The following is a 23726-nucleotide window of genomic DNA, read 5'->3' on the forward strand; positions in this document are numbered from 1 at the left end:
TTATGGCCCACTTTACAGCCATAAGGACCCACAAACATTTTTATGAATGTTTGTATCATTTTTATTGGAAATCTTGTCATTGTGATAATCAAATAAGGGGGTTTTTTTTTGGAGTTCTCCAAATAGCAAAGTATCTGAAGAACTCACTTTACAGAAAAAAACCCACGACCTCAATACATTTTGTCTTCTCATACAGAAATCCTTTCACTTTTTTTTTTTTTTGGTTGTTGTTGTTGTTGTTGTTGTTATTGGAGGGGGGCATATCTACACACAATGTTGAACAACTTTAACTAAAGGTGCATTTTTTACTTGAAATTAAAGTGGTGTGAACTCCTCTATGTCCACACTTACATTAGCTTAAACACATTACCTTAGTGTTATCTTGTATCAGTAAATGTGCAGGCCCAAATTAAACAAACAAACCAGATCTAAGCAGAAAAGCATTAGCACAGAGAGACATAGTCTACTTTAGTAAATAATGAATTTTAAACAAATTTTAGACAACCACTGCAACTATCAACAAGGCTTCATGAAGCTGCCACAATGTCCTTCTATTTTCCTGATAATTTCAAAAGTGCAGTTATACACACAGACAACATAGAAATATTGAACACGAGTGGTAGCATGATATATATACTTTTAATGATTGTATTGCTCATTTTCATACTTGAACTCAGTTTTTACGGTTCACTGGTAGCTCCCACATAAACCAGCAGGGATTGGCCACTAAATGCAACTCCAGCTGCTCACAGATTACAGGAGATCCTGCGCTTACCCCTCATTTTTAAAGATACTTCAACCCAATTTTACTTTTCAACTGGTGCCCACAAACCAATTTAAACATCAGGTCTTCTCCTCCTCCCAGGGTCAATTCCATTCTGTTAAACTTGTAAGTGCTCTTACAATGACACTTGCAAGAGCCAGATTGGCAGGTCGGGTTTACAAGGAGCATCCCATCTGTTGGAAAGGATGGAAGGAGCTGTTATTTATTGTACTGCACTCCTCAACTATTTAATACTCCACCTCAGAGCCTAGCAGTGTGCTGCCACTACCTTCATCATAGTAGTTAAATACAGATTTTTACAGCAAAGGCAGATCAAGCCAAGACCTGAAGTAGACTGAAGGGACTTGTCACAACAGAAAAAGATCAGCTCTCTGTGAAGCTCATCTCACTGGGAATGACCTATAATTACTACCCCACCCTACTCCCCAATTCACCACATAAGATGTGGTGAATTGGCCAAGGACCCATCCAGGCCTTTATTTCTGTATCTCCTTCTCCACAGTCCCCTACACAGGCACTGAGTAGCTTTGGGATCCATTTCTTCCAAAGCAATGTGGAAGTTTAGAGCTCCTAAGTCTCCAACACCTGAAGTCAATAGGAGAGAATTATCCCTGAATTCTTCCTTAAACTTAACACCTTCAGACTTGCCCATTCTGAAAAAAAAGCGATTCTAGATTCCAAAAGGAATATTAAATTTTCTTCTACAAACAAGTCCTTAGAGACAAGAAACATGCCTGCAATCGATTGTAGAGAGACTTCAGCAGAATACTGAAAACCATCTTATGAATATGAATGAGCCTGGCCTCTATGGTTCTCAGGAGGAGAGCATAGTCACAGTGACAGTTGAAGGGACAGACAGCTGGATGAGAAGAAAGACTCACTTGGTGGTTTGATTGTTGGGGGAAGGTTTGGTGTGGTAAATAAATCACTGGAGAAACAAAAGTCCCCACCAAACAAGGTGGTGAAGCCTGCGACAGCATGACTGGCTCAGCATAACCAGGAGACTTTAAGGAAGAAATATACTGGATGGACGAATAGTAACAATATAATTGGCTTCCAAGTTTCATAGTTGGTAGGGTCGGAAGGGACCTGAGCAGATCATCAAGTCTGACCCCCTGCAATGGCAGGAAAAAGTACTGGGGTCAAATGACCCCAGCAAGGTGTTCGTCTAACCTCCTCTTAAAGACCCCCAGGGTAGGAGCCAGCACCATTTCTCTTGGAAGTTGGTTCCAGATCCTAGCCGCCCTGTGAAGTAGCGCCTCCTGATGTCTAGTCTGAATCTACCCTCTGCCAGCTTGTGACCGTTATTTCTAGTCACTCCTGGGAGTGCTCGGGGGCACAGGGACTCCCCCAATGCCTGCTGGTCCCCTCTGACTAGTTTGTAAATGGCCACTAGATCCCCCCTTAGCTTTCTCTTGTGGAGGATGAACAGGTTCAGGTCCCTTAGCCTCTCCTCGTAGGGCCTGCCCTGCTGCCCCCTGATCATGCGGGTGGCCCTCCTCTGAACCCTCTCAATGCTGTCCACATCCCTCCTGAAGTGCAGCGCCCAGAACTGGACGCAATACTCCAACTGCGGCCTAACCAGTGTCGCATAGAGGGTGAGGATCACCTCCTTGGACCTGCTCGAGATGCATCTGTGGATGCACGACAAGGTGCAGTTGGCCTTCCTGACCGCGTCCCCACACTGTTGGCCCATGTCCATTTTGGCATCAATAATGATTCCAAGATCCTTTTCTGCCTCTGCACTGACAAGAAGGGAGTTCCCCAGCCTGTAGGTATGCTGCTGGTTCTTCCTCCCCAGGTGCATTACCCTGCACTCGTCAGTGTTGAAACCCATCCTGTTCTCGTCTGCCCACCCCTGTAATCTGTCTAAGTCCAATTGCAGCCTATTCCTCCCTTCTAATGTGCCCACATCCCCCACATCTTAGTGTCATCAGCAAATTTGAATAGGGTGCCTTTTACCCCCTCGTTCAAGTCACTGATGAAGATGTTGAACAGTGCCGGTCCGAGGACCAAGCCCTGTGGAACCCCACTGCCCACATCCCTCCAGGTCGAAAATGACCCATCCACCACCACTCTCTGGATGTGGCCCTCCAGCCAGTTAGCGACCCATTTTACTGTGTAGGTGTTGATGCCACAGTCCCCTAGTTTTTTAAGTTACTTAGAGACAAGAAACATGCCAACAATCCATTGTAGAGAGACTTCAGCAGAATACTGAAAACCATCTTATGAATGTGAATGAGCCTGGCCTCTATGGTTCTCAGGAGGAGAGCATAGTCACAGTGACAGCTGAAGGGACAGACAGCTGTGTGTCACATCTAAGTGATGCCCTTCATCCCCAAACTCCAATCACATTTATGCACACCCACTTAAAAGACCTAAATTTTTGTCTAAATATTTGTTCCTCTAGAGACGATACCTAAATTAACAGAATTTAAAAAATCGTCTTCGCAGATAAAATTTCCAGAGAGAGAGAGACCATGTAAAAAAGAAAAATTATTAAATTTTAAGGGTTTCAGCAGTATGGCCAAAGGAGACCCAGGTATATTTGTTTAAGAATAAATTTTAAATCACAAAACAATTGCTAAGGATGTGAAGCGAAAATTGTATCCCAGACTTGACCTTATCGGATGCTGAGACGATCCTACAAGGACAAATTTCTGAAACTGGATTTATATGGAAAAGGGAACAATCAGTTCATTTTTATTTATTTGCCCTTACAAACCCCAAGCTCAGGACCCCACTACACTGGACAAACAGTGAGAAGAGACTTGTACATTGGTTCAGGGCGGGAGGGGGCAGGCAGGGCGGGGAAGGAAGTGGGGTGTGATACCACAAAAATCAGGAATAAACTAAGAGAAGAGCATAAACTTAAAAGGATTTTCCTGAATGATGAAAGGAGCTAAGAGAATGTTATTTTAGCAGCTTTCCCCAGGGACCTATTTAGCTCACCTCTTCCCCCGCCTAAAACTCCACATGCCGCAAACAGCACAGAAAAATCTCTTCTTCACTCCAAAACAAATGCATTTGATATTAATCACTCGCCCTCACACAGAGGTTGGCAACCTAAAGCTCACAGGGAATCGGTAGCATGAAGCTCAGTCTGGCACCTTCTATCCACTCTGCCTTATGCCATGCCAGCAATGCCCCTGCAGCATACCCCACCTCCCCTTATCCTGTAGGGCATGTGATGCTCACCATCACTGCTGAAATCACTCCTCCCCCCTGCCACCAGGGATGGGAATGGGCAACATGTGGCAGAGGTGATGGCAGCTCTGATGGGCAGTGTGAGGGCTGCAGTCTGGTTGCAACAAGCAGCTCCACTCTGAAAGGCTGCAGACTCATGCCCTGGCAGAAGCACCCATACTTGGAAAGATCAGAATATGAAGTCTGATGTTTACTGATTTCCAGGTTATGGATTTGTTTTGAATCTCTGGACTACTGCCACAACAGCATGTCTACTGCCTGTAGCAAAACATTTTTGTCTACTTGGGAGCATCTTACCTTTTTCAGTGCCAGAGAAGATGGAGATGATTTTGTTTCTAGGTTTTCTCTCTTCTGGTACGGAGGGCAGGGGTTTCAAGCTGTGGTTGGCAGACAGTTGGTCTTTGCCCCCAGAACTGAAGATGGTACTGCTCATCCGAACGGGAGGGGCTGGTGGCTTGTCTTCCAGTTCTCCGTTATCAGACATGGCTCCTAGTGGCTAGAAAAAGAGCTGAAACAGAGAAAGAGGACAAGTGTGTAACAACTAGTAAAAATAAGGGAAAACCAAATGCAGGATTCCTTCTAAAACTGCCAGCAAGGCTTAACTGCGAAATGAAGAGAAGGCTTTTCCTAATAGAGCCTGCATGACTGGGTTAACTCAGTTAACAACTTTTCTTTAAATCCCCAAGTTTTTTTTTTTGTTTGTTTGTTTTTTTAATGCCTTTGAAAACTCCTCTTCTTTGGGGACGGAGGAGGCCATGCTTTGGTATTGCAAAAGGCCAAGCACAGTCAACACTTTGTGGCAAAGTCCTGGCCTAAGTTATACCAGCAGATCTGCATCAGTTAAGGTTGTAACAAGACATGCCCTCTCACTGACTTAGTTATGCTGGCAAAATCCCAAAGCAAATGCTGCTACACCAAGAAAGTGGTTTTGTTGACAGTATGTGTTATTCAGGAAGGTGCAGCTATCCTAGCAAAAAAGCCCCTTCTGTTGGGAAATGCTGCATGAACACAGGAGGGACCATGTCAACACAGCTATAGTGGTAGAGGCTCTACAGTGTTTTTTTTTTTATTAAAGTTTCTACTACCCATTTCACCAACTAGAACTGGATTACTGTTAAACATTCTGAGCAAACAAGCCACAAGGGAAGGCTGAAAAGTAAAACCTAATCAATACTCCAAACTGAACCCCCCGCAAAAAAAAGTCACAAAAAAGTGAGACTTTTACATTAGTTCTAGTAACAATTTGTGAAAGAAAAATGTTATATACTCCATAGAAATAAACACTTCACATACTGAGCCCTAAAAGATATACTATCCCTTGTTCACTGGAAAGATAATAGCTAAAAGAAGCCTGCCCAGAAAAAGCTACCCAATTCGCATGTTGGGTAAATGCAATAGGATTCAAACCCTAACAGTCTTTCAGTCACCTAAAGAATGTGTTTGGGAGATGATTGCTGCGTATTACTTAATGCACAAAAATAATAAGTAGCAACTTGACCCAGTTGGTTCTGCTATTGGTAAACATTTTGCTTCTGTTTTTCTGGCTACAGAATGAATCTATAAAGTGGGTCTTGACATCTTACAGAAATGCTTTAAGATTCACAAATGGAAGATGGTAAAACCAACAAACAAGGACTAAAATGTAGCTATGATCCCTGAAGCATTCAGACTAAAATACAGATCAATGTCCCCCATGGTGAGGGGAGTTCGGCACCTCAACTTCTGGGAGTGGGGAGGCAGCTCCTACCACTGCTTGCATCCTGGGAAGACATGGGGGGAGGGGCATGTGCCCCCCCCCCCCCGATCTGGGCAGGGCAGACTGCAGCAAGGGCTACAGGGGCTCTTCTCAGCAGGGGGTGGGCTCAGAGCAGCTGCCAGCGGGGCTGGGAGGATGCTGCATCCACCCTAAATTTCGCCACTACTCCATTCCCAGCACTGCTCTGCTGAAATTTGGGATGGATACAGCATCCTCCCAGTGCCACCAGCACCTGCTCTGAGGCCAGCACCACTGAGAAGAGCTCCACAAAGCCCTGGCTGCAAGCCCATCCTGCCCAGCACAGATCTGGGGGGCATACACCCTCCCAGGGTGCAAACAGTGGCTCTGGGCCCCTCCCCCACTCACCCTGCCTGGACAGCTTCTGCCCCTCCCCCTGTCCCCTCCCTCACTGCAGGGGACACTAATCTGCCCCTCTCCCCATGACCCTTCCCTCCCCTTCCACCATACCAGACTTAGTTAGTTACACAAGGAAGGGTAAAACATGATATGACCAGGCTCCAGGTGGTGGTGTTGCACAGTGGAGGGGCTGGCTGGGGCACAAGAGTGCCCAAAGTGCAGAGCTGCATGGCTAGGCAGCAGGCAGGGTCTGGCCTCCTGCTGCTTGGGCAGACGGGGCAAGATTCATGCCCAGACCAGCATTTACATGCATGTTTCACCACAGCTAATAACTCCACCATAAGATAGCACTATCAGGGACAACACTATCTTACAGTGGAGTTAGTTAATTTACCACACCCTAATAACAGTGCTCATGTAAACAGTGACACTTTACGGAGCTAATTGGTCAACTCCACAGTAAAGCACATGTGTAGATACACACAGGAAGTGTTAAGTTAAACATGTGACACCATAAGTCCTCCACTGTGAAATGTCTTTGGAGACTGGTCTTTTGCTGCATCCTAAATCAGCATGTACTTAGCAAAGGAGCTGAAAACCAGCAGACTGATGAGGCCTGCCTGCTTCTCACCAAGTACTGTACATTGCCAATTCCTCACTACCAAAGCAGACTAGTGGCCTCAATTTGAGTAACACAAGAATGTACTGTTTTATATCTTCTCATTTAAAACAAATTACACTGACTGGTACCACAAACATCCAAGTAAGAACACAGTTTCTCTGCGAACTCCTCACAGAAGGAGACTACATTATACAAGGCTCTGGAAGTTCAGCTGGTAGCTGGGTAGTTGGCGATTGCCCCTATCCATTTAAGAGATTGATGGCAGATGGCTATCAGTGCTCTACAGCAGGACTGTCCAGCTTCAGATCAGCCAGGGGGATGCAAACTGCATGGGTCCCTTCCCTTGCCACCAGTGTCACTTCCCCCACCCCCAACCTCTGCAGCACCCCTCTCAGCTGCAAAGGGGTTGCAGGCTCTCCTCTCCCCAGCTCCTGAGTCTCAGGTCTCACAGCTGCACCACCCCACCTTGCCCCCAGGGGTAAGAGCAGTAAATGGAAGCTGAAGGAGGGAGAGGGAACCTGCAGACTCTAGCTGCAGCAGTTTCTGTGGGGGGGGATGAAAGCAGGGGTGCTGGGGGCCATAAATTAACCTCTTATGAGCTGCATGCATCCCACAGGCCACCAGATGGAGAGCCCTGCTATACCGCATACGTGTATATGTGTAAATAAACCCATCTTCAGATCCAGGGCCTGGTGAAAAAGGAAGAGAGATAACAGCAATATTTGAGAAAGACTATAGATATAAGGAACAATAAGGGATGCGGTCAGCTGATCTGTGGCTCCATATCTAGGTACAGCTGTGGTGACAGGGAAAGGTGCAATGTTGTGATCATATATACAAAATGAAGGATTCTAACCTAGAAAACAGTAGCTCTGAAAAGAACTGAGGTTTGGGGGATAACAGGCTGACTGCCAGTTTCCAGGAAGGCTCCTTGGATATATGAGCAAGTCAACAGGGAGAAGAACAAATATATTACCTCTGTATTTGACACTGGTATGTCAACTACTGGATTACAATCTTCAGTTACTGAAAAACTGGAGAGGTTTCAGAAAAAGTTATACAAGAATGATTAGATGATTGGAAACTGGTCTCATACAGGGAGCTCAATTTATTTATCAAAAGGGGTGGGGGAAGAGGGGACTTGATTACAGTATCAAGGACCTAAAGAGAGAACACATGTCTAGCAATGAACAAAATTCAATGGCTAGAAGCTGAAGGTAGGCAAAACTCACACTAGAAATAAAGCCCAGACTTTTACTAGTGAGAGTAATTGTTAGAACTACTTACTGAGAGTTGTGGTAGGGTCAGTACTATTAAAAATTTTAAATCAGGATTGGACATTCTTCCAAAAGAGATGCTCTAGTTCAAATAAGAATTAATTCAGGCCTATATTATACAAATCAGGCCAGGTGACTGCAACTCTCCAGCTGGCCTTAAAAATCTATGAAGCACAGAAAATATGTTTATGTCTTTTGTGCAAAGAAGTTGTACTGAACTACTGCTTGTTCAGATTTTAATTCCCTTTTAATTCCATTCTTGAAAATTAAAGTAAAGCAGCATAACAAAATTGTAGTAGCAAAGCACAATTTCTTTATCTAGAAAAAGTGGCAAGAAGGACAAGTACTAACTGCTTTTTTCTTTTGTATTTACCCTTTTTTTAAATAAATCTGATACAAGAGTTTTAACATGGCTGCTTCAGTCAAAGGCCTCTTGTTGGTGCTCCTTGATATTATCTCTACACTATGCTCTAGCTGAACAAATTGCCCTGTACTTTGTTCTTGTCCAGTGTGGATTAGCTGTTCAGGGCACGCAGCTCACTGCCTTAGTCATGTTGAAAAGTTCAGTTATAAAAGCTGGGGAAATAAACTGGCAATTTCACTGTAAAATGTTATATTGGGATTAATTCAATTTAGCTAGTAAAGTACTTAGAACTTTTTCAGTATTTCAAATATTTTTTCTAAAACAATCCTGGTGTAGAGTAATAATTCTCAGGACTGAGTTGCCTGAGCAGCCCCCAGACAACTTACATCAAACTCATATTTTACACTGTATTAAATTGTTTGGCCTAGAGCTATTGGTTCCTTGTTGGGTTTTTATTCACCCCACCCCAGACGTCAAAAGAGCTTATTGGGTTAGGGATGCAAAGTGCTGAGAAATCCTAAAGCCGATAAGAAAAAAAATAAAAGCGCTTTAAAAGTGACAAGACAGCTGCTGCGCAAATTCCTCAGCGCTCCCAATCTGAGGCCCAGCTCATCAGCTGTTGGGTTCTTCCAGAGTGCCTGGAAACACCCATGATCATGCCTGTAGCACTGGAGGGGAAAATGATCTGGGGCAACACAGTGGAGAAAGCAGAAAGACAATATAACAAAAGCAGAACAGGGAAGTGAAGAGAATTGCACAGTACCATTAAATTAACCACACACCTATGCAAGCGGTTTTGCCACTTGCAAATTAAGAGGATTCACCTTTATAACCATGGACTTTTTTTTTTTTTTTTTTTTTTAAATCACAGGTGGTGAAACGATTATAAAAATATTTAAAATTTTGTCAACATGAAGTCTTTTACTTTGGAAAAGGCTGAAAATTTTCCACAAAAAGGAGAAATCGCTTAAGAAATGTTACATTTATTTAATTCAAAAGAGTCCTCTACAATTGCAAAATACTGAAGCCTAATTTCAACTGCTGCAGAAAGGACATGATGTTAAACCAGTGATATTAAAACAATAATAATGGGAAGCTCCTACTGGCTCCATTCATAATACAACTCATGGATTCATTTCAATGGCCGTTACCAATTTATACAGTTTTCATTTAAGATGTAATTTGGGCTTAAATGAAAGTAGCCAATTCTCGCTGGAGTCTCCACCCTCCCCCATCCTTACACCATACCTTCAATACGCAGGGAAACCGTTTCACAAAATCAGGAAGTGCTTTTGCAACCACTGTAGAGAGGCTGGAAATCTGTACAGGGGCCAGAGAAGAAAGAGCAGAGTACAAGCCAGGCCTGCAGTCTGAAGGTGACTCCTGCTCCCTCATCCCCATAAAGGGGAAAAGGCATCTTTCTGGTGACATCCCAGCATAGCTACTCTTGCATCACCACATATTTGCCTGGCTTGCCAAATCATGGCCAGTGTGTACAGGAAACTGCAAGAACTGTGAAACAACTGAAATTCTGACACCTGCAAGGAGCTATCACACCATACAGCTGAGGGCAAACAAAACTTGGGGGCATCTGAACCCCAAGCCTCCAGGCCTGGGCCTGCACGTAGGTTCCTTGCCAAAGAATTTGGAAGCATCTGAAGTTACAGACTGGGGTGGAAGATACTTGCTGGTAGCAGGGCCACATATGGTTCTTGGATGATTCAAATGGATTTAGACTTGATCTGGCTAATTTGATCTGGGACATGTTGATTTTTTTTTTTTTTTAAGGTAAAAAAATATCACAGTTTAGCAAGCGATGCCGAATTTCACGTTTCTATGCAATGTGTCAGACAGCCTGAGGGTACTGAAGTTAGGCATAAAGGATTTATATTCATTAGACCTTTATCTAACTTCCTGAAGTCCCAAATGAGCGTGCAAGTTAGGTTGCATAAAAAAGGATTATGGAGGAGTGACAAAGCTGATTGTGTAAAGTGGAAAGGAACAGATCCACAGTTAACAAAGACAAAGCCAACAGTAATGAATTTGTAATACAACAAGGTTCATTTTTCTATCTTCACTGGAAATTTAAAGTTATGAAGGCAGGTAGGCAGTGGCTCAAACTGCAGTTAGTCTTTTAAAACAACACAATACCTACAGCCTATCATTTAGGACTTAACAGATTAATTCCTGCTACAATACGGGTCTAGCATCCACTAGATCCAATCTAAAATGATTCACTAGTCAAACAGGAACAGAGCTGGGAACTGTCTCTAATGGTCCTGCTTTCCAAAGCATACCAGGGAAATCTGGGAGAGATGAGAGCACACAGTCACAGGGTGCTCAAGAGTACAGCTTTCAGCCCCAGCCAGGCCGGCTGCTACTTCCCTTCACAGGTGAGTCTTCAGCTGCCCTCACAAAAGCAGGAAAAGCAGAGTACCCCTCTCCCTGCCCTGAAACAAAGCCACTGTAATTGGTTAGCAGAAACATTTTCAGTTTCATTTTTACTGCGCTGCTATATAAGTGAGTTGTTGTGCTAGTCTTTTTCCATCTGGGATAATGCTGTCTGTATATCTGGTTTAGCAAGAGTTCCAGTACCTGCCAGAAGGGCAAAAGAAACAAAACATCAAAAGTAATGAAAATGAACAGTCTGAAAAGAAGTCAGCAGTGTTTTCAGAAGCATTACTGATATCAAAGATGTGGCACCATCTGAACACTATTCTTTTTCCTAGTTCCCCTCCCTGCCTTCATACCACCCCACATATAAGGATAATGCAAGAAATGTTCTCTATGAAGCTACCTCCTAAGTACAGACCTTACCTACATGAACTCCCTCTACCCTGGAAATCTAGTTTTGTTTCTCCTGCTTCTCAAATGCAAATGAAAGCTCTCGCCCCCCACCTTGTTATTCCTCAAACATGCTATACACAGTCCTGTATCTACCTCATTCCTTTTCAATCACTTGCTTGTTATGTTGATCTGATACCTGCCCTGAAACATCTCTACTTTTATTGCATTTTGATTTTTTGTGCTCTGTAAAATATCAAGCTTTTGAACAAAGGTAAAATAGAAGGAGCTATGAGGATACATTGCAGAGAATAAACATTTGAAAGGTACTGAAAAGCAGTCAAACTTCAAGCTAATTTAAAAAAGCCAAATTACAGCTCAAGACTCCTACTACAATTTAGCAATAGAACTCTTTGTATGAAAAAAATATCAATGCAGGCTTTTTACTGAAGAATGAGTAAATGATTAATATGAGTGATGGTAAATTAAATCCACTCTTCCACAGCTGTCTTTTGACACTAGATTTACAGGACAGCCAATCAGATTCATTTCTGTTCTAAATGACCAAACACTTTTGCTAGTAATTTTTAGCTGCTTTTTCCTTCTACAATTAGCAATGCAAGGTAGAATGAATGCTATCTGAATTTCATATCAAGGTTTATTTTTCAGACCTGGCCCAAAAGTAGAAGTACTTTACTTTCTTTCAGTTCTATGAAGTGATTATTTTTCTGCCTATAATTCCCAATAAATCTCTGTTATTGCAGAGAAGTATTTTAACCACCCTGGCTGTAAGTACAAAATAACCTGGGGCACATCTGGGATCAGAATGCAAGGGCATACAGCTGCCTTGAAAATAAATCTGAGAAGAGGAACTGACTAAGGGTGGAGGAAGATCAGAGAAAAAGATAGCAACAGTGAAAGCAGCAGCTAAAGTGGAGACAATTTCCCTCTTTTGGCCATCTAGCCTGCCGTTCGAGGGTGAGGAAAAGGAAGTCATCTTCACAGCAATCAACCTCATGGCTAGCATCTGCTACTTTCCTGAACAACCATATAGGGTGCTACTGGCACTGTCTCGCACACAGAGCAACAGTTTGGACAGATCCAGGTGTAGAGTAAAGCAGAGGAAAGAAGAGATGTCCCATAAATAAATCCCTTCCCCCCCCCCCCAAGACAAAGGCTATTGAATGGAGCCGAGGGAAATTACATGTGCATGTTTTGGGGAAAGGAGTGTCTTGTAAGAAAGGACTTGTGTAGGAAAACTGATTTAATTCTAGCTAAGAATTAAAACAATCTGTGTCATAACAATACTGATAAAAAGTTTCTAAGGAGTAATTTCTGCATATTCTGATGAATGCTTCCTGTGATTTTGATTACCAAATCTGCACTCAACCACTTACTTTCTAGGGAACAATGTTCCCAAAAGTATTTTTCCTGGAGGTAGCACAGCCTAATCTGCTGATTATATTTATGTGTTTGCTGTGGAGGACAGGCAGAGGAGAAAAAAGTTATTGGCAGGCCTTCAGCAAGCAGGTACAGATGCTGTATAGTTTCTAGTCACCAGTTTGGGCTGGGTGGTTGTGATCAGATTTCTATCTTCATAGACCAAACAGACTTTTCAATTCAATGCAGAATGTTGTGTGTGCATATGCTTTTTTCAAAGGCTCCTATTGAGCAATAAATTTCCTGAGATTAGCTCACTCAATACTGATTATAACTCATTTCCTCCTTGGATTAGCTGAAAGCAGCTTTCTGCCAAGTTTTCTTTTCAGATTGTGCTACCTAGCCACAGTCACTTCCTGCCCCATCAACAACAGCATGTTAACACAGCATCTAGTCAATTTAAAGCAGCCTTGTCACTACAGAGAAATGCTGACAGAATCAAGTGGTCTCAGACTGTTTCAAGCCAGAAGCAAAGGTGCCAAAAAGAAGAAATAATGAGAAGCTGAGGACCGTGGTCTTGAAACTTTTCTTCAACGTGATGAGTACCAGCTCCAAAGGGTGCACCTGAAAAAAACTAGTTCATAAATATTTTTGAGCCGATTCTTTCTTTTAGCTCTGTAGATTAAGGGAAAATACCAACGGCAAAGAACTACTTGCTTACAAACTGGCAAGAGCAACCACAATACCCTGTCTGCCAATATGGAACTTGTGCAAACCAAGAACAAGAGTGCCTTAGAGAATAGCCAAAAAGAACCCAAACCATAATCCATTCCACCTCCCTTCTATAAAGGGCACTTATTTAACCTCTATGTGCAAACACACTAAGCTCAAATCACCACAACATTAGAAGGCAGCCAATAACTTCAGTAACAGTTACTGCCCTAAGTCAGGGACGGGCAATTATTTTGGGCAGAGGGCCGCTTACTGAGTTTTGGCAAGTCATCGAGGGCCGCATGACAGGCAGCTCAGGGCAGATTAATATTAATTTTCTAAATTTTTTAGGGGTCCCGTGGGCTGGACAGAATGGCCTGGCAGGCCACATCCGGCCCCCGGGCCGCATTTTGCCCACCTCTGCCCTGAGTCCTTTTAGCATTCAGCAGTATCAAATAAACTACTCTGCACATCTCTGGATTATTGTAAGTGACTGGGAATCCAAGGTGGCAAAGGTCAAACTATACAGCCATAAAACTGAGAGAGACAAAAAGATGGAATTTTTAAAAAGTATTAACCAGACAAAGAAGGGAAGGAAGCAAACCCTAATCTAAACTCCTTCAACCAAGCAAAGACTTTCAATGTGCAAGCAAACTGAAGAAGAGCCTTTGGGTCCACTCTGAAAGGCATTACCTTCATCAGAAACAGACAAGTTTCCAAAAAAAAAGTGAGCAGTGATTATTCAGTGTTAAGATAAAATCTCTGAACAAGTCTGCTCAACAGGAACTTCACCAAGACACCCTGGGTCAACTACTCACTGCCAGGAAAGGTTCCTGGTTAATGGAACAGGGAACATGGTGGAGTCCATCCTGCAACACTACCACAGTGCAAGCATTGCCTCCAGCCTGGGCCCTTTAGAATGATTTCAGGCAGGCAGGCACTGGCTTACCCCCTCTCCATGAAATGTGCCTCCAAATTCTGTCCCAAGGCTACACTTTGCCTGCATACTTCATCTACAAAGGATGCAGAGGCATTCAGTGTAATATCTTGCAAAATAAACTAAATGATGCATACAATAGCAAAACCAGGCCAAATTCTTTTCAGTCTATCATTTTCCAGACTCCCCCTCCTCCCCAGTATTTTTGCTAGCTGGCTCTTAAGTAGAAAAGCAAACTTGGGTCAAATAAACAATGCTGGCATTTACTAATCAACTGGACTGGGCAAAAAAAATTATAAAAAGTAAGCTCAGAAAAAATACTACATGAAAGCAGAGGCAAAAATATAGCAAGCTAATTTCAACTTAATGTACAGAGGTCTCCAAAACTGACTGTTCATACACTCAACAGTCAGCTTAACTATAAGAGACAAATAATCTGATCATGGGGTATTCAAGAGACTTAGCTAACTTTGATAAGTCTTTCTTAAAAAAAAAAAGATGGAACATTCTCCAAAGCCACAACCAAAAAGCATTACATCACAAAACAAAACTAACTGTTTCCACCTTACAGCCGAGTCTTTGTAAAGGTGTGACTGTTGTACTAACTGCTTCTATGTGAATAAGTTTTTAGTTCAGGTCAAGAGTCTTTAAAATTGCTCTCAATTCTAATACTGCTTGTGGCTCCAATCAGCCACTTTCTTTTACAGAGGCTTGGCCCACAAGCTATGCATTATAACTGGGATTTCTGCCCTGTAATCTTCTCTAGTACTGGCACAGTAATGACTTTCTTGCAGTGATTAATAAGCAAAGATATGCAAAGTAGATACTGCTCTTAAAGTTCCTGGCAGCTTACCAAGAAAGCCTTGAGCTTCACCAAGTCTGTACATTCTGTTTTAAAAAGTAGTAAAGAATAAGCTGCTGGTAACACTACTTTTTGCAAAAAGCCCGTCTACAGAGAAATCACCTCGTACCACAGTCCACACGCATGCACACCCCCCTTTTTCTAGCACATAGCACTTTGTTAACAGTGAAAAGCCAAAAAGGCAAAAAAAAAACTTCTCGCATCCTAATCCCTTGCTCAAATTGGGATCCAGAAATAGGAACATACTATTGCTCACTATGTAGCCTTAGCTACCTATTATTGGTGCACGGTTCTCCTATACAGGGACAGGTCAGTAGGCATTCTGTAATCTGAAAGTTTCCTTCACATTTGTACATGGTGTATGTATCACTGGAATATCCCCACAAGTTGCATGTTAACTTTAGTCTGAACAACTTTTGTTGAGGCAATTCAAGTTTCTCCATGTTAGTCAGTCAAGTTCTGCCCCTGCAGGGAGACAGATATTCAGAAGTTTTGATATTCATCCTAACTCCCTCCTGGGTCATCTCTAGTCATGTCTGACACATTTTTATTCCTGGGGGCTGCCTGTGTTTCAACCAGTGGCTGTGTTATAGGAAGGAAACTTTTTGGGGGGAAGGGGGGGGCGGGACCCAAGCATGAACAAGTCTCAACACCTGAAACTGAGTCTATTAACCCTACGCCACGTTTAAGCAGTGCCATGGAATTTCAATTCTTTAAAAAGTATCCAGTATAGCAGATCCTTGCTCATATCAAAAATCTTTTTTGCAATTTAATGTAGTTCTTAGTCGGAGTGAACATGTATACATACGTATAAAGCAGAAATTATAATTCATTTGGCACTAGAGAAGTATAAGAGCAATGCTATTTAATGCATGTGAGTGAACTACAGATGAATGATGTATAGGTAGTACCCTCTGTATTATGACCTCCAATTGTCAACTCATTAGTCATACATGAAATAAATGAGATAAACACCAAAAGCAGGTAAGCTTCAAAATTGCTTTCCTTTATAACTTGCCCTTCTTTCACATTCCCCTTGAGTTTTGAAAGCAAGCTAAATAAATTGAGGCCTGCAACAAGATTAGTTCCAGCAAACAAAAAAAAAAGCCAGATAGCAGGGTTTATTAGGACTTCAGCTATACATGCACTGACCTTCCCTACTAACTGAGTAGAGAGAGAAAGAGAAGGAAATAACCAACTCGTCAATTTCCACTTGTTCAATGCAAGGGAAGCCAATCTTTTTAGCATGCCTGCCATAAATTAAGCCCCCATCCTCCACAAGTGCCACTGTTTCCCACTCCCCAGAGGTGTTACTGATAGAGTTTGCACCCTGGAGTACTGGAATGGAGGCTGGGGAGCTCCAGCCTCTTGAAGCAGGGTCCTGTCCCCGCTCTGCAAGAGAGGTCACTGCCAAAAAGCCAAGCTAAGCCTTCCCTTGTCCTGCAAAAGCTGCATTTTTATATGGCAAGCAAGGATCCAAGGCTCCGAATTTGGCAGCAGTTGCAGGGCCAGAGACAAGTTAACCAGGTTTTGGCACTGACATCCCTGCTCCAGTCAGCCTCCTGCCCACCACTCTGCTCTGTGTTGCCAAAGGCTTGAACCCCTGCCCACCTCCACTCCTGCAACTCCCTGTACTGAGTGCCTACGGCTCACATGCCATACACAGCAGCCTGTGCCATGGGTTGATCACCCCAGGCTCATTGCAACACAAACTCTGGGTGAACAAATATTTGCATAGCACTGTTAGGGAAAAACCTACATTTAAGTTCCACACTTGTAGTGCTGCCAGTACTGACACTACCACTACAGTAAATATCTATTACTGGAAACAAGGTAGACAGTCCCAAGGACGGGAGCAGGAGATGAAACAGAACCTACTCTCTTTAGAAAAGCCATTTACTTCCAATACACTAACAGTGGAGCTCTTTGCCCCTCTCTGCTGATTGAACCATAGAGACAGGTTTAACATACCAGTCTGACCTAATGAACCCTTTACTTTAGTTCAGATAGCAGACCAGTGGCCCCAGGTTTCACCCCAACAAGTTCATTCTGGAGAACAGCCACAAGGCAGAAATTTTACTACAGAAACCCTGAAGCTCAAAACAAGCTTCTTCAATTATTGTAACAGCTGCAACGACTCTGTCCCCCCACCAGTGACTCCGCCATATACAGTGTCTCACTCACTGGTTAACCCACTTGTACTGACAGAACTTCAGTGCAAGCTGTAGAACCAGAGCCCATTCTCCATTCAAGCTGTTTGTCCTGTTTCTAAAACAAAAATCCAAGAAATCTTCCCTACCTACATATCACACTGGTAGTTCATTTATACGACAAAATTTATTTAGTCAGATCTACATGCACAGGCACATCAGGAAATCTAAATATGTTAAATCATAGAAAAGAAACGTAACAAAAAGTTTTCACCTCCCTGGCTGCCTCTGACGTCAAGCACCTCCAGGGAAGAGGGCAGCCTAACCCGCACATCACAGAGCAATACTCTCCCAAAAGCACTCTCAGATTCCCAGGGAAATACACTTCCAGCCTCTACCTTCCCTGTGCAAAATGGAGTTTATTGTCCACCTAGGAGGACTTCTACAATCTCTGAATTCTCCTCAACCTGAAGAAGGGTATGTGCACCCAAAAGCTTGCAAAGAAAGGATTTTTTGTGCTACTATTTAGTTGGGCTAGTAAATGATATCACTACTGACCCAAGAGCTTTGTGTAACAAAATCCTGACACTTAGCCCAAGCTGATTTTTGATTACACAGCAGGAAAGCATTGCTTCATTTAGTTTGTATGCTGGGGCCTGCTTTTTTTTTAAGATGAAATGAATTTAAACTTTCTATGAAAAACTGGTTTCCCCTACTTATCCCTAGACATTTGCAAAACCAAAGTCAAACCAAATTACTCAAAAAAATAAAAGTTTCTTCAGAAATATGGAAGGGATGAATGGATGGCTCTATGAATTACAACTTAATTCACTCAATAATAAGGAAGGCCAGAAACAGTTGCCACAACAGTATTAGGTCATGTGCTACATAGCATATACCCAGATTTGGAATTAAAAAAATATTAGCACCAAGCATCTAAGTGTAATTCGCAAGGTTCATATGCACTTGGATTTGCAATGAGGTTAGAAAAAGCTTTCTGTCTCAAGAATGGTGAATATTTTGTTCCTGTGGTAAGGAACAATGATCCTCACTGTTTAAGCAAGTGTATTTCAATAATTAATGGGGTCTTCTTCATCAGTAAGCAATCACTGACCTCCCACTAATCAATTTGTTATTTTTCCAGAGTATCTCAGGACAATTAATAAATCTGCATATTACTTTCCACATGTTGTAGAAAGGTTTGTTAGCACTCAGAGAATGAGCTAACTGAAAATAAAAAGACAGCTTATGTATTTTACAGTTACATGTTAGAATATTTTTTATTGGTATTAAATGTAAGGAGAAAATTGTCAATGATAAAATATCACAGCAAACTACCTGATTTTTTTTAGATGTGTAGCTGTATAAAGACACACTGAAAAGTAAAACAGTTGAACAGATATTTTCATATGGGCAGAATGAAAGTTTGGTTGATGTAATAATATTTACCAGTTTTCATCCCTAGACCTTAAAGCACTTACAAAAGAGGATCCATTATATCCATTTTACAGGTGGGCAAACAGATTACATTCCGACAATTATGATTTTTTGCTCACCATGACCAGAAAATTGAGCTCAGAGTTAAGCTCAATACTGAAACAATCTTTGCTGATGAAAGAAGATAAAACTATGAAAAATAACTAACAGTTTGAATGTACTGTATTTTATTGTAGAAACTACAGTACCACTTGAAAATAGGCCAGATGCTAAAGCAGAAAACATTCCAAGGTAAACAGCAGAGTAAGAAGAATGTTTAAACAGGTGACAAAAAATAGACAACAGCTTGGGAAGCTGCAAAAGACCTGAAGAAACTTGCTGATATCAGTGCAGAAACTATGAAAGGAATTAAATACTGGAGTATTAACAGTCACAAAGAGCAGAGGCACTGGGCAGTGGGCTGGATGGGCAGTGCCTAGGACATCTGCAGGCTGGATCCAGCTGATGGTCCCAATTCAGCACAGGACAATTGTGGCAATTCCCTGTCCAGCTGCATGGAGAATGACAGAGGATATCCTGGCTCCAAACTGGGGCCAAGGGGCGAGAGGGGGTAGGGCGGAGGCATGGTCCCCAATCTGACCTCACAGGTAGAGGGGAGCAAGGCCAGGCCCAGCTTGGCCCAGTGGGAGAAAGAGTTTGACCCAGCCCCACAGTAGTGGCAGGGGGAGGAAGGTGTTAAATCAAGCCCAACCCAGTCACATGAGGAAAAGGGGGCATGGTCAGGCCCCATCCACCTGCAGAGGTAGAGGGAGTGGGCATGATTTGACCCTGACCTGCTACACAGATCTTAAGGTTTGGGAATTTGGCAGCAGTGGGAGGTTGGCCATATTGATTGCTACTGTTCTCCTGCTTTCAAATTTCCCAGTTCATGGGGAGCCCAATGGGCCAGATACCCATGGCTCTGTGGGCCACATTTGGCCTGTGTGCTGGAGGGTAAGCACCTCTGCTAGAGTATTAAAACAAAAGGAATGGAATTTTACATAAAATAACTTAGGAAAGCAGTAAGACAGTCCTATAGACAGCTGACTACATTCAACAGGAGGCAATGCCTACGAAGGTTGCCTGACACTTCCTAGAAGGCCCTGTTTTCAGGGACTTAATTTAGTAGAATTGTAGCCATTCAAGTTAAATTGATTTGCTTTTTTTAAGTTGATTTTTTCACCCCTGAATGCATCATCTTAAAGGACGGTTGAGCAGAGACCACCTTTTATCAATTATAAGTAGGGGTGCACTGATAAAGATTTTTTGGGCCGATACTGACGGCCAATTATTAACCAGCCATATCGGTTGATACCGATCCGATTGCTGATATGCAGCCTGGCAGCTTGGAGAGCAGCATCTGGCTAGTATGTCTTGGGGGAAAGGAAGGGGCCCCCATGGTGAGGGAGGGAGTGAGGCTGGGGCAGGGGCAGGAGCTGCACAGTCGGGGCAGGGCAGGGCACGGCACAAGACGGAGCCATGGCTCATCTGGGGGAGGGGGGTAGCTGCCACCGCTACGTGCACCCTGGGGGAGGTATGGGGGGCATGTGTCCCCTAGATCTGTGCACAGGGCAAGGGCGGGCTGCCACTGTGCAATCAGGGGCAGAGGCTGCACTGGGCTCTTCCAGCCAGGGGCTATGCCCAAGATGTGCTCAGGGCAGGCAGGGTGGACAGCGACGACGCTGGGGCTATGGGGGGGACTACACCCCAAAATTTTCCACAGCCCCCTCCCAGAGCCTCTCCCACACACCCTGAGCACTGCCCAGGCCCAGCCCCCGCCAGAAAGAGGTTGCAGCAGGCAGCTCACCTCATCCCACACAGATCCAGGGGGCACATGCCCCTCCATGACTTCCCCAGGAGTCACTCACTCCCCGATCCCCTGCATGAGCCGCAGCTTCACCCCACACCCCGGCTCATCCCAGCTGAGCAACACCCACCCCAGCCCCACTCTTCCCTCACCAAAGGGGCCTCAATCTGCCCCCACCACGCCCCTTCCCCCCCACAAAGTTACTGGCCGGACACTGGTCTCCAAGCTGTCAGGCTGCATTCCTGGCCATGTGCATGCGCGTACATGCAGCACTTACTGGCAACATTAATCAGCCACATCAGCCAAAAAGTTGATTGCCAATTATGTCAATTTTCCTTTTATCGGTTGCAATATGATATGGACTGATGTACTGGTGCACTTCTAATTATAAGAATCAAAAGCTATATCAGATCTCCCAAAATTATGACAGGCTTGAAAAATGTGTGCATGTGGGGGAGGGGGGTTCTTTTGTAACTCAGGTTATTTTTATTTTACCTCAACTCATATTTCTAAAGCTTTTCCATGCAAAGACAAAGGTAAGAAACTCGCCTGCCTTCAAATGGGAGCCAAGATTCTCATGCAATCTTGGCTCCAGTACCCAAGGCTTTGAGAAATACTATAATCATTACAAGACTTGCAAAAACTGAGAGTTAGTTGGAAACAGAAGCAGAGAGTTAGATGTGAAAAGTGGCCAAGCAGCTTGGGAGCAAAGGAAGGAAGAGTGGCCTGGCCAGCAAGGAAACAGGGATGTAAATTCTGTACTCAGGAGGCTGGGACTGGACAAAGAAGTTACAGCAGGGAATAACGTGGCTTGGATAAAACAGACCTTCAAATAGGGGGCAGAAGCAGCACAGACAACATTTCCCACCAGACGCTGGAACAACACCAAACCAAAGAATCCAGGCAATGTTCCTGCCTGCAAGTATGTGTGAAGAGCGAGGAAGAAAAAACACTGTGCTTTGCAATTCCTTCTATTGGCTAGTCACAGAGGATGATAGCCTGTTACTGCTGTCCACGACTTCATTAGCTCAAGAGGCAGAGACTGGTACAGTGGATGTAAAGGTCCCAAACTCGCCGGGGGGGGCGGGGGGAACACAACACAACCACACACACAACAAATGCCCCAAATTCCACAGAATGGAATTTCTACAGAGGAAATTCAGTGGGTTGTATTTTTTTTTAGCCTAGAGAAGAAAACCTGCTAAACATCCCAGAACCTAGGAGGTACCACTCTCCTTTTTCAGATGAGGGGCTGAGACAGAGATGTTAAGATCAAATATGCCTACTGATTTGGGGTGCTTGATTTGACACACAGGACCTGATTTTTCAGCATGCTTTGCATTATAAGCCATTCTCCATGCTCAAAGTCTTGCTGAGGTCATTTGATTCCAGCAGTTTTTCTTGCCCAAGTGCAGGGGGGTTGGACCCAATGATCTGTAAAGGTCCTTCCAGCCCCTAACAACTATGAAACTATGAAAGTGTAGTCTCCAGGCTCTGCAGTTTCAGTTTTGAGTGTTTAGCACTTCTGTAAAACATTCCTGAAGTCTCAAGTTGGGTTTCAAACTCAATTTTTCACAGGTTAATTGAGGCACTTTTCCCCATATAACACAGGAACTCCAGGACAGAGGCAAAGACTGAATTCAATTCTCCAGGGGACATTCTGCCACTCTGATTGCAAGTCCATCCTTACTCTTCCTGCAGTCAACTACCTTATTAATGATGGAACTGAGTGCTTGCCTTTTCAACCTTCCTGTTCTTTTAATATTGCTCAAAGCAAACTCTATGATGTGCCTGAGTGACATCCATAAAGGGAGTCAGAAGGGTTGGAACCTTCTGGTGACCCTTACAAACTTCTGGCACTTCAGTTAACACTATCCAAGAACAACACTAAGCAAAATGCCATCCTGTATGGGGACCAGCCCTAGAAAGGGATGAATCCTATTCCCAAGGGTTTCATAATTATTTACCAATAGCCTGGGAATCATGAGCCCCAAGAATCTTAAATTTTATTCAGGGTTCTAAGGGAAAATTCCAGAATGCTCACAGTCCCCATCTGCCCATTCCCCGAGTTTTGACACCTTCTGCTCCATCTCTCTAACCCAGGTTGTCAACTATCACAGGCCCAATCCAAACCCTCTCTGGCAGTAATGGAAGCCTGGCAGAGTATACAGCCTGGCAGAGTGGAAACCAGTGTCTAGCTCATAAGTCTCTGGAGTCAGAAAAGGGACATGGGGGGTGGGGAGCGGGGAGAAATCGAGACTCCCCACAGTGAGGGAGAGAATGGGGCTGGAGCAGGGCGTGGGATGGAGCCACAGGCAGTGATGAACACCTGCGGGTGCCTGAGCTGCTGTGTTGGCTCAAGCAGCCTCAGGGACTTTACCATGGCTTGTCCCAACACCACTGAAAAAAAGTCCCCAACAAGGTTCCATAACCAGGAATTGAGCAACAGGAAGAGCAGGGCTCAGGGACTGCTATGTTGGCTCAGGGAGCTGTAGAAGTTAACACTGCTGACTGGCCAGGACACCAAATTCCTGGCTGCTCCAGGCACCCAGTAGGCTAGATGAGACCGCTCAATGGGCTGAATGTTTGTCACCCCTGCTCTAAACAATTCCTGACTATTTCTTCCTCACCCACATTTCCTCATCCCAGCTCTACCCCTACCTAACAGGTAAGTGCCAATCTTCTCACCCCATCCCTAGCCTCATTACCCTTGCCTGCTCCAATTGCCCACTCATGGCAAAACAAGACAAACTTTGAAATAAATCAGTCTGACACAGACAACCAGCACAGAAAATATTAGCCCAAATGCCTGGCAAAGATATAAACAACTAGACAGCCTTGATGTAAGTTAGTGTTGCCAACTCCACCTATTATACACACAAACGTCTGATAAAGAATGCCAATATACAGCCTGGCAGAGTGGAAACCAGTGTCTAGCACGTAAGTCTCTGGAGTCAGGAAAGGGACAAGGGGGGTGGGGAGCGGGGGAAAAATCGAGACTCCCCACAGTGAGGGAGAGAATGGGGCTGGAGCAGGGCGTGGGATGGAGCCACGGGCAGATTTTTGCCGATAATTTGGCCGATAAATACCAAAGTGACCAGAGCCAAAGTGCAGCACTCAAGCACCAAGGAGCACAGCCCTGCAGCTTGAAGAGCTGCATGCAGCTGGTAAGTCTGTTGTGGTGGAAGGGAAGTTAAGAGCAAAGGGGCATGGGGGGGTGGGGGGCAGATCAACACCCCCTGCTGTGAGGGA

At 43.9% G+C, this 23726-nt stretch overlaps 1 protein-coding gene across 3 annotated transcripts in view; it reads right to left on the reverse strand.

The window, feature by feature from the left end:
• Positions 1 to 23726, reverse strand: part of PAK2 (p21 (RAC1) activated kinase 2) — a 67857-nt gene that overhangs the window by 31624 nt on the left and 12507 nt on the right. The window contains exon 1 of one of the 3 annotated variants that reach the window (XM_006037082.3): positions 4289 to 4475. In XM_006037082.3, the coding sequence (XP_006037144.1) occupies positions 4289 to 4475 (187 nt within the window). Of the gene's footprint in view, positions 1 to 4288; positions 4500 to 23726 lie in introns of those variants that run through there. The other 2 variants (XM_025193528.1, XM_025193529.1) reach the window with 2 other exon arrangements.

The sequence above is a fragment of the Alligator sinensis genome, unplaced genomic scaffold (genome assembly GCF_000455745.1).
Source record: "Alligator sinensis unplaced genomic scaffold, ASM45574v1 scaffold863_1, whole genome shotgun sequence".
NCBI classification, from domain to species: Eukaryota; Metazoa; Chordata; order Crocodylia; family Alligatoridae; genus Alligator; species Alligator sinensis.